General features: G+C 32.9%; 1 protein-coding gene across 1 annotated transcript; it reads left to right on the top strand.

Annotated features, from left to right (window-relative positions):
* The first annotated feature begins 6,004 nt into the window (after window positions 1–6,004).
* Window positions 6,005–8,956, top strand: LOC122017485 (probable aldo-keto reductase 1). Its single transcript, XM_042575116.1, has 7 exons — window positions 6,005–6,184; window positions 6,305–6,472; window positions 6,542–6,745; window positions 6,839–7,011; window positions 7,573–7,669; window positions 8,214–8,367; window positions 8,624–8,956. The coding sequence occupies exons 1-7, from the start codon at window positions 6,134–6,136 to the stop codon at window positions 8,803–8,805; spliced, it is 1,029 nt and encodes a 342-aa protein (XP_042431050.1). The 5' UTR covers window positions 6,005–6,133; the 3' UTR covers window positions 8,806–8,956.
* Window positions 8,957–11,834: the final 2,878 nt, after the last annotated feature.

The raw sequence follows: 11,834 nt of genomic DNA, 5'->3' as shown, positions 1-11,834 counted from the left end.
CTTACAACTTGTACAAGACCTGATATTGTATTTGCAGTTGGAATTATGAGTCGATTTATAGAGAATCTAACTGAGTCTCACATGTTGGTAGCTAAGAGGATATTTCATTATATTAAAGGTACTCTTTATTATGATATTCTTTATTCATCCTCTAACAACTACAAGTTGATGGGCTATTGTGATAGCGATTTTACGGGAGACATTGATAATAGAAAAAATACAACTAGTTTTATTTTCTTTTTAGGAAATAGTGCAATTTCGTAAAGTTCAAAAAAGAAAGCTATTGTTACACTTTTCAGTTGTGTGAACCTGAGTATGTTGCATCTACTTCTTGCATTTGTCATGCTATATGATTGAGAAGATTGTTAAAAGAATTTCATTTGGAGCAAGAAAATGCTATAAAGATTATGATTCATAAAAAGTCAACTTAAAGATTGACAAAGAATTAAGTATTTTATGAGCGTAGCAGACATATTGATACAAGATATCATTTTATTTGGGAATATATTACAAAGAAAGAAGTTGAACTTGAGTTTGTGAAGACTATTGATCAAGTTGCTGATTTTTTTATAAAGCCACTCAAATTTGATGATTTTCAAATATTAAGGTTCATACTTGAAGTAAGAAGGATTAATCAAGTTTTTCTCGAAGCCGGGGCATGTGCAATCCTATCCTACTTCAGCCTATAATCCTATGCTACTTCAGCCTATAACCTGGAGAGGAAGCAAGCAGAGAAGTCAATACAATCCGAGGTGCACAAGCAGAAGATGTATTTTGCTCCCCCACAACACGGCACGACATTACAATAAATACCAGAAAGAGCTTCTCTGAGCAAGAAATAGAAGCAAGAGCGTCAGTCCAAGAAATGCATTCAATCGTTTGGACTCTCACTCTCAGCAAAACATTTCTCTCTTTGTTGGTCACTTAATTTGTGTCTTTGTTTTGTTTAAAAGTTGAATTAAACTTAAATATATAAACCATAAATATTTTATGTACATAAACCAAGTGAAATATGAATATTTTAATTCATGTATCTAATTAATAATATATGATATTGGAGTTTCTATTGAGTATATAAATACTCATATAATATAAAGTTATAAAGTTGGAAGATAAATTTTTTTCTTCACTATAAAGTTATTATACTATAACTTCTCTTACTAAAAAATTGTTGAGAGCCCACTACTTTCCAACATATATGTACAAGCAAGCATCGAGATGGTGGTGTTTTATTTATAATATTACAGGATCGGCTAAAGTCTATTTGAGGTCCTAAGCAAGAAATTTTGTTAGCCTTTGACATTATTTTAAAAAAACAAATCCTCATCTTTTTTTTTATTTAGACTTGAATCGAAAACTATGATTTTAATTTTTTTTTAACAAATTAAATATTAATTTTTAAAAGAATTATACAATTTAATTTCTTTTAACTTTTAGATGTAAAATTATTAACTAAATTTTTAAGTTTTGATAACTAATTCAAAAAATATATAAAATGACAAAACTGAATACAATTTTTAGAAAATAAAGATCACAAATGAATCAAACTAGTTATTATCATTTATCAAGAACTAAATGAAAGTTTTTTTAGGTACAGAGTAAAAATAATAAATCATATTTTTTATTATCTAAACCAGAATAATTATAAATGATAGAATGGTGACAAAAAAAATTCAAATAATTTATGATTGTAAATATATGTAAATAAAAGTTAAATTTAATGTCTATCAAGGAAGTGAAATAGTAAAAGTATCTAATTCATTATTGCTAAAAAAAATAATAAAATTTTCATTTTGATGAGACATAATATGGATGAATGCATGAACATTTGAATTTAATCAAGCAAGGAGCATAGTAGCACCGATCGGATTAGCATGTTTGTGTTAGGTGAAGTTTATCTTCTCCAATCTCAATGAATAAGAGAAGCATAGAAAGGAGAGTTGGAAAAGGGAAAGAGAAGGAACTTAAAAAAAACTAATATTTTTATTTTGCATTGTATGTATGAGATAAAAAAATTCTAATTTATATTTTTATTGATCAAAGAGAAAGCACCATCAATGAATGAGAAATATAATGAGAGTAGGATTAAAAGATATTGAAGAGAAATAGATTAAGTACGTAACACGAGGTACGTAACACGAACTACAACAACTGAAAAAAAACACAACTCAATCGATGAAGTGGGTTTCCCCTGTGTCTCTATTCCTATCCCGACAAGTATTCCTTGGTTGCTTGTAATAGCATCTGTTCCAAAGACCTTGGCGGATGCGAATGGTAAGCCTTGCTTTGAGTCTTTTCAGTCTTTGCGTTGAGTGTGTAGGTCGTGCTTAGTATGAAATAGTCTTGTCTATGTCGATTTCAAGTAGTGGGTGTAAATGGTATTTTGAAGTAAATGATTTAAACTAAGTGTTCTGCTGTAGAAGCTCTTGGGCTATGTTTTGAGTCCTCATTTTGAGTTAAGGGGAGTAGGGCTACTGGAGCAGATGCAAGGTAACCGAACGGCTGTGCAAAGGAGTGAACGACAGATGCAAAACAACAGGAACGACTGAAATTGGCGTATGCAAAACAACAGTAACTACTGAAAGTGGAGCTTCCCCTGGGTTTGAAGTTGCCCCTGAGTATTTAACTTCTGAAATGGCACGACTGGAAAGTGCAGCTGAGGATTCAATATCGAGGAGGGGGTTTATTTCGATCCCTAAGGCATCTAAGTTTGTTAGCGTCAACTTTACTTTGAGCCCTAAAGAAGGGATGTGATGGTAAATAAAGTACAACTCTTTTCTGGATATTGAGAGTCCTTGAGTCCCTAACTGAGTAATGAGCGTACTATATGAGACTTTGAGCCCTAAATTAGGGATATAGAGATTCACTTTGCCATCTACTTAGACTCATACAACTTGTGCCTAAAACGCTAAAAGAGATGAGGAGCGACTGAGTGCGTTTCAGATGGGTTTGAGGACCTTTGGTCAAAGATAAGGGGAGGTAATGATTCCCCAAAAAAACATCAGCAGAATTTGAGGAGCCGTACGACGCGAGAGTCTCACGTACGGTTTCTTTGAGAAGGGTGTGAGACCACCACCTATCAGGCCATTGGTTCGTCGAAGTTGGTAAGGTAGAAAAAGAGCACTATGCTCGATCAGGACTTGATTGCGAGCCTAACCTTTAAAGAAGCTATTTTGAAATTCCTGAGTCCAATGTGCTTTTACTGGTTGAAAGATGGGTTTGCTGTTTTGAAGCTCTCTTTTTCTTAGTAAGTCTAGTCTCTTGCATCAAAAGAAGGGTTTGCGGATGCTCTCTTTTCGGGTCTTTAAAAGCGAATTCTAGTATTACGTGAATTCAGGAGTATAAATAGTGCCTGCCATTTACGACAAAAAAGATATAATATAAATCATTTATGGTACTGATAGTGCATGTCTGGTTCTCTCTCCTTCCTTATGTGCATATTATGGAAGTTCATTTCTGGAAGTTCATTTCTCGAATTTCATTTGTAGAGGCATTAGACCCCGGTTCAAGAGCTGGTTAGCTGATAACCGCCGTAGATGGAGCAGGCCCAGACAACCTTTAAAGATAAGTGATCCCATCCTAACCGAGAACTCAGCCAACTGAACTTGTACTGGACCCGAGACCTTTCTCATATGGTGTTCTTTCTATTAGTAATGAACTCAACTCATGGCCTCTGCACCAAGAGATTCATAACTATATTCCCGACCTGGCTCTTTCTCTTCTCTGCCTCTGTTCTAAGCTGATATGCATTTCTTTCTTGTACCTGTTTATTGTATCCCAACCTGGCTCTTTCTCTTCTCTGCCTCTGTTCTAATATGCATTTTAATGATCATAATTTTTAGAGAATGAAATTGTATAATCTTTTATTACGTTAATCCTATTTTTTTCATTCTCTTTTAATATATATATATATATATATATATATATATATATATATATATATATATATATATATATATATATATATATATATATATATTAAAAATAATGAACTTTACTAAAAATTTGGGTCTAGGCATAAGTCTATAGCCGGCTATGTAGCGACTCCAGCGATGTTATTTTATACAAAATAGCTCGTGTTGTTTCGTATAAAGCAAGCGCCAATGAAGAGAGCGGAGAGCTACTTTGGATAGAAAATTATCGGTGGGGAGTGAGTTGAGGTGTTGTTTTGATGATTTTGTTCCTTTGATTTTCTACCTTGAAAATTATCCATGGAAAAATTAAAGCACTAAAAACCATTACACGAGGGAAATGTTTGTGACTGCCATCATAAAATAGAATTTCTAATAGAACAATTTATTAAAATAGATTTTTTAGGGAAATTAAAGTAAATAAAAGGGGCAAAATTAATAATTTCTTATTCATCTTCTTATCTTATCTTATCTTGTTGTTTATTTGTTCTTAGAGAATGGCAGCCGGAGAATGGTAGCTACGGTTACCACTTACTTTCCATTACAATATTTAAATCATGATGGATTTTTTATAAAAAAAAATATTCTCTTTTGTTTTTTTTATGTACCTTCCCTTCTCTTTTAAAAAAATAATAAAATTTTCATTTTGATCAGACATAATATGGATGAATACATGAACATTTGAATTTAATCAAGCAAGAAGCACAGTAACACCGATCGGATTAGCATGTTTGTGTTAGGTGAAGTTTATCTTCTCCAATCTCAATGAGTAAGAAAAGCACATAGAGAAGAGTTGGAAAAGGGAAAGAGGAGGAACTTAAAAAAAAAGTAATATTTTTATTTTGCATTGTATGTATGAGATAAAAAAATTCTAATTTATATTTTTATTGATAAAAAAAAAAGCATCACCAATGAATGAGAAATATAATGAGAGTAGGATTAAAAGATATTGAAGAGAAATAGATTAGGTTTTATAAAATAACATCCATAATTAACATTAAATTTAATTTGTTAAAAAAAAAATCCCTTCATGACTTTATATATTAGAAACCTATGTAAAATTTGAAATTTTGATAGATTGAGATCATATAAATATTTAATTATATGGACTCTATTATTTTTACTTATCTTAAAAAATATACATAAAAGTATATTTAATATATTAAAAATAATGATCATAATTTCTAGAGAATGAGATTGTATAATATTTTATTACGTTAATCCTATTTTTCTCATTCTCTTTTAATATATATATATATATATATATATATATAAATATATAATATATTAAAAATAATGAACTTTACTAAAAATTTGGGTCTAGGCATAAGTCTATAGCTGGCTATGTAGCGACTCCAGCGATGTTATTTTATACAAAATAGCTCGTGCTGTTTCGTATAAAGCAAGCGCCAATGAAGAGAGCGGAGAGCTACTTTGGATAGAAAATTATCGGTGGGGAGTGAGTTGAGGCGTTGTTTCGATGATTTTGTTCCTTTGATTTTCTACCTTGAAAATTATCAATGGAAAAATTAAAACACTAAAAACCATTACACGAGGGAAATGTATGTGACTGCCATCATAAAATAAAATTTCTAATAGAACAATTTATTAAAATAGATTTTTTAGGGAAATTAAAGTAAATAAAAGGGGCAAAATTAATAATTTCTTCTTCATCTTCTTATCTTATCTTGTTGTTTATTTGTTCTTGGAGAATGGCAGCCGGAGAATGGTAGCTACGGTTACCACTTACTTTCCATTACAATATTTAAATCATGATGGATTTTTTTTTAAAAAAAAAAATATTCTCTTTTGTTTTTTTTATGATCTACCTTCCCTTCTCTTTTATTTGACGGTCTAGTTTACAGTAAATTATAATTTAGCTGATTGAACAATTGACTAATCGTGATTTTAGGACTAGCTCAACCGTGGTTTCGCTTAGGTATGATTTTGCAACTAGCTCCGCGATCAGCCCGCTTATAAGTTTGTGGTTAACTCTGTTGTTGGATAAATATTATGGTAAAAGACGAATACGCTCGTTCTTTTACCATAAAACAGTGGATTGTTATGTGTTGTTTCTACCTATAAAAACCCTCGGACTTGCTGTTTTCCGAACCGTGCGAGCTCTTCTCCTTTAGTCCTTTGATTCATCTGCCTCGCTGAAGGAGGCAGCTCCGGCGCTTCTCGTGACTCGTCGATCGGAATCACTTCGACGATCGAAAGCCATGGAATCCCCGAGCATGCCCAGAGTGAGGTTGGGATCCCAGGGACTAGAGGTATCGCTTCCATGCACTGCTTCTTTTCTACCTTTGCTCTCAATCCGGGAGCCAAAAGAAAGAAAAAAATACAAAAGGGCGCCTTTCTCGATATCTCCGCCGCGTTCGCTTCTCTTTCAGGTTTCGAGACTGGGTTTCGGGTGCTTCGGCGTTGCAGGGATCTTCGGCGCGCCTTCCAGTGATGAAGAAGCCATCGGCATCATCAAGCAGGTGTTCGGTCGGGGCATCACTTTCTTCGACACCTCCGACGCCTACGGACCGCACACAAACGAGATATTGATCGGAAAGGTTCGATCTCTCTCTCTCTCTCTCTCTCTGATTTGCGTTTGGAGAATGAAAAGGTAAGGGCTTTCGCAGGCGTTGAAGCATTTGCCGAGGGGAAAAGTTCAACTCGCCACCAAATTTGGCATCTCGAAGCACAAAGGAAATGACCTCGAGATCAACGGGAAGCCGGAGTACGTGCGGGCGAGCTGCGAGGCGAGCCTCGATCGCCTGGGCGTGGACTACATTGATCTCTACTACCAGCACCGGGTGGATTTGACCGTTCCTATCGAGGACACCGTGAGCAATCAAACACACTTCACTTCTTTCAGCTCGTGTGCTAGGCTTGATGAGCATTGATTAACTAGTTCTATTCTCGCTTTGACATCCAAGATGGGAGAGCTCAAGAAGCTAGTGGAGGAGGGGAAGGTGAAATACATTGGACTGTCGGAGGCCAGCCCCGATACAATCAGGCGAGCACATGCTGTGCACCCCATCACTGCTGTGCAGATGGAGTGGTCACTCTGGACTCGCGACCTCGAGAGTGAGGTCGTTCCTCTTTGCAGGTGTTTTCTCTTGCTATATTAAAAATCTTCATTTGCTACTTTGCATGATGGTAGTAAACACTGCCATTGGGGAGATCCAAACCTCCAAGCTGATTATTTTGTCAAATTTGTCTTTCTGAGTTCATATGTGTGCACTTTGCTATCGACTTGTTGAGTCTTTGTTGATAGAGCAAAAATGATATTCAAAGTCCCATTTGGATGATTCTCCTCTTTGGTGCATGTTTACACTTGTCTTTTATATGGTGTTCAACCAAGTATTTCATCTTAAAAATCATTAAAGAATAGCAATATCACCTGATTAGCAAAAGCATAAATCCAACAAAGCACTTAAATTTTGTTCTTATGTTCTTAAAAGTTTAGCACTTCGATAGTAATATTAGTTTAATTTGGCTTGATACAAGTAGTTGGCACTATGATTCATAGCTATCGTCTATCGCCTTTGTAAACATCAGTTAATCGATTCTTATGATAGAAGCATTTGTATATTCTTCTGTTGTGACAAAAATTAGGATTTAAAACAATCTCGAGAGTTTCTAACTAATGTAAATTGTTGAGAAACAGGAATCTTGGCATTGGAATAGTTGCATATAGCCCTCTTGGCTCTGGGTTTTTCGCTGGAAAGGCCAGTGTAGAAAGCTTGACTCCTGGCAGTTTTCTGGTATGATCTCATTGTTGATTTTCTTTCTTCGCCATCCTTTTTCTTGGTACATATAGAATTGAAAGTGTGTTAGGATTTTTGTTTCTTTTTCTGTAGAGGTGACTTTTTCTTTATTGCTTGAGACATGATCCTTCGATTGTGGAGATGAATTTTTCTTCCTCTACATATAAAATTGCAAGTCTATGAAGATCGTGTTTTCTTTTCGTGTCGCAGACTCGCAGTGACATTTTTATTGCTTAATACATGATCCTCAATTGCAGAAATGATTTTCAATCACAAGTGTATGAGGATTTCTTTATTGCTTCAAGACATGATCCTTCAATCGTAGAGATGATTTCTTTTACCTCAGTGCATAAAACATGCAAGTGCACATGGATTTTTGTTTAATATCACAATGACAATATCTTTACTGCATAAGAAATGATCACAAGTGTATGATGATTTTGTTTCTTCTTATGTCACGGTGACTTTTCTTTATATGCTCAAGACATGATCCTTCCATAAAGAGATGCTTCCATTGTTGGCTCACTAGTTGTTTCCTCAGTCTCATCTCCCTAGGTTCTCTGGAGACAATTTGGATAGGAACAAGATTCTATATTTTCAGTTAACAAACTTGGCTGCGAAGCATGACTGTACCCCTGCTCAATTAGCCCTTGCCTGGCTTCTCCACCAAGGGAATGATGTAGTACCCATTCCAGGTAAAACTTACTTATTCGATAAGTTACTAATGATTCTATTACTTGTACATCTATGCAATTTGTGCTTTCCCTCGTAAACAATAACTCAGTTAGATTTCTTGCATTTTTTCACAATTTGGTCAAGTGAAATAGTTTTATCTCTTAGTCTCTTAGATAAAGTGTTGATATAAATGCTTAAGCCAAAAAGTGATAAAATGAATACCCCAAACTCTAAACCCTAAACTGGTCTTTTCACTATTTCTTTAATGATGGTCAGGGACGACGAAGATCAAGAACTTGGAGGAGAACATTGGCTCCCTGATGGTGAAGCTTACAGAAGATGACCTGAAAGAGATTTCTGAGGCATTGCCTGTGGATGAATTTGCTGGGGGTAGAGCCATGGGACCTTTTGCATCATATGTGTGGCAGCTTGCAACTACACCCCCCAAAATCATGTAATCAACTTTTCATCCCCTCTACCAATAGGTCACAAGTTTCTGTTGTTTACTCTGGCATTTATAATTACCAGCTTTGTAATAAACATGGAAATAGATTTTGCAACTCAGTTGCCTAATTAACCCACCGTTTGTTTTGCAATAAAATATTTATGCGAAAAATATGTTTTAGATTTTTTTTTCAATTTTTATGACGATTTTTTTCTGGGTTGCCACGGATATTATTCTAAATTTGAGGATGAATTTTTTTCAATCTGTGACTCTAATGTAGGAGCATCCAGTAGCACGATTAATTTATGTCCTCCAATAAGACTATGTTCTCCTTCACACTATGACAGAGATGGATCTATGTTATGATCATAGTGGGTTGTAGCATACCCTAAATTTATGATTAATTACTAATAACTATTAGGGTGCGTTTGGTTCAAGTTATCATGTATAACCTTGGTTATGTGATTACCAAGTAATCACATAACCAAGGTTATGGGAAATAAAACATAACCAAATGTTGTTTGGTTCAACCTAAGTAATCTAACAAAAATATGTTTGTTTGAAGGTTTTAATGAATAACCTAGTTTAGTATTTTACTAGATTACCCTTAGTTACAAAACCAACTATACATAATAATAATAATAATAATAATAATAATAATAATAATAATATTATTATTATTATTATTATTATTATTATTATTATTTAAACTCTATTATATTTTACTATATTTTCATTTTTTTATTTTTATATATTTTTTTATTTTGTATTTTTATGTTTTTTAATTTTAAATTTTTTTAAAGTTTTTTTATTTGTTTACTTTTTAATTTTTTATTTTTTAGGTTTTTTAATTTTTTTGTGGTTTTTTACATTTTTATTTTTTTTTAATGTTTTTTAACATTTTTTTAATTATTTTTTACATTTTTTTGTATTTTTTAATTTTTAATGTTTTTCTATTTTTAATGTTTTTTTGTATTTTTTTAAAATTTTTAATGTTTTTTTGTATTTTTAACTTTTTTAATGTTTTTTCTATTTTTTAAAATTTTTTTACCATTTTTTATTTTTTATATTATTTTTTATATTTTTTCTTTACATTTTCACTTTTTTTTTTCATATTTTTTTTTTGTCCGAGGATATTTTGAGTAAAAAAATTTAAATAAAATACGTTATAATTCAATTCCTAAATCCTTTAAACCTTAAATACATATAATATATTTTAAAATATAATAAAAAAATAAAAAATATCGAAAAAAATCCAGGCCCCTAGATTAATTTCAAACATCCCAAGTCGAATCCAAGTTGAATCCGGACAATTCTATCAGTGAAAGTCACTAGAATTCGGTAAGTGAAAGTCCGCTGTATATAAAATTTATATATATAATAAATGGTTAAACTTATTATTTTTCATTTCCTTCTATTTTCAAATAAACAAAATAAAAATAAGAACCCTATATTATTCTAATCTTCCCCCTCAGCCATGCAACGTTATTCCCTTTTCCTAAAGAATATTCAATTCTGGTAATTGAAATCTGACCGAAACAATAGTTTTTTATCATATTTGTGATTGATCAGGCCCTCTCATTTTTTTCCTTGAAAAAGTCATTCCCCCGTACGCTTCACACGACTGCCTCAAAACTAGAGAAGCAAATCAAAAAAATCAAACACATCACTACGGGAGAAGATTTGTCAGAAATCAATCCTTACCCATTCCTACAAATGTACCAATCGGTGGATTGCTAGAGTTCCCAGAGTTATTGAAGTATTTTTCAATATATTGTTTCCTGTCGGTGAAAGACACACGGACTTACTTACATTGATCAAAGAGCAATTTCCGAGTCCACCAAAATCTAAAAAATCTAAAAAATCTAAAAAATCCACCAAAATCAGAAAATATATGAATCACATAAAAGAATATAATTGAATAAACATATTTGGTAATTCATACAATATATCTGAAAAGAAAACAGTTATAAAATTTTCTATTAATCACTTCCATCTAGCTTGCTAAAGAGATTTACACGTTTGAAATTAATTCATATTAAAAATACAAAAGGAAAATAGATACAAGGACAGCTCATTTGAATCAATTCAAAAAACTAATTGTCAATTCAAAAAAAATACTATTGAAAAGAAAATATCTGTAATTCTATTAATCACTTTCCAGTTTTGTAAACAGGTTTCTACATTTGAAATTAATTCATATGCATTGGAAAATAAAATAAAATAAAAAACAGGTATAACATCTTCTTCGAAATTGCCTCAAGGGGGAACCAAGGCTTTGTGTCCCCTCTCCCGGTAGTGAATGAGTGTCGACCAAGGCTAAGCAGGAGAACATGAGAAAATTTCTACTTTTAAGGAATGTGAAAGTCAGCAATAACATAGAAGAAGGATTTGTCACATGGATGCATAAAGTTGGCAACAGTCAAGGTAGACCCAACACATTAAGCTGATTAAAGTTTAATCCAATAACATTCAAGTTCAATCCAACCAAAAAGATACATCCAAGTTCAATCCAACCAAAAAGATACATCCAAGTTCAATCCAGACAAAAAGATACATTCAAGTTCAAACCAAAGTATCAAAACATAAGTACCAAGAACCTAATTCAAATATTTAATTCATTTTGGATGGATCTCATTGAGCTGCTTTATCACATAATTTCTCCTAAATGCCTTTGGCATTGCAAAGAAATTGTCAATCTTGTGTTCATCCTTGAGAATATGCTCTGCGACATCCATAATTTCTTGCTCAGAGAAATCAGAAAGTTCTATTAGCTCATCATATATCTTCATTTTTCTATCACCACTCTCGGTTTGTTTCTTGAAGTATGTGGAAATTCCCTTCATCTCCTCATTAGCCTCAGTAACAGCAATAACATACTTGTGAATCTCTCCCACCAAGTCATCTAAAGCATCATCAGTCTTTCCTTTTCTCTTTCTAGTGGTTGGCTTCTTGTTTGATGGACAAATTGATGAATCCAGAGTCTCAGATTTCCTTATTGTTTGGTTGGCATCATTAGATTCTTCACCTTTGTAACTTTCA

This window comes from Zingiber officinale, chromosome 8B, assembly GCF_018446385.1.
Source record: "Zingiber officinale cultivar Zhangliang chromosome 8B, Zo_v1.1, whole genome shotgun sequence".
NCBI lineage: Eukaryota > Viridiplantae > Streptophyta > Magnoliopsida > Zingiberales > Zingiberaceae > Zingiber > Zingiber officinale.
This window is presented reverse-complemented; position numbering and strand designations above follow the sequence as displayed.

Bases quoted from the DNA above. Each gene is read 5' to 3' on its own strand.
- LOC122017485 (XM_042575116.1), top strand. From the start codon at position 6,134: ATGGAATCCCCGAGCATGCCCAGAGTGAGGTTGGGATCCCAGGGACTA. The intron at 7,670-8,213 runs GTATGATCTCAT...TTGTTTCCTCAG, and splicing joins TGACTCCTGGCAGTTTTCTG to TCTCATCTCCCTAGGTTCTC. The intron at 8,368-8,623 runs GTAAAACTTACT...AATGATGGTCAG, and splicing joins TGATGTAGTACCCATTCCAG to GGACGACGAAGATCAAGAAC.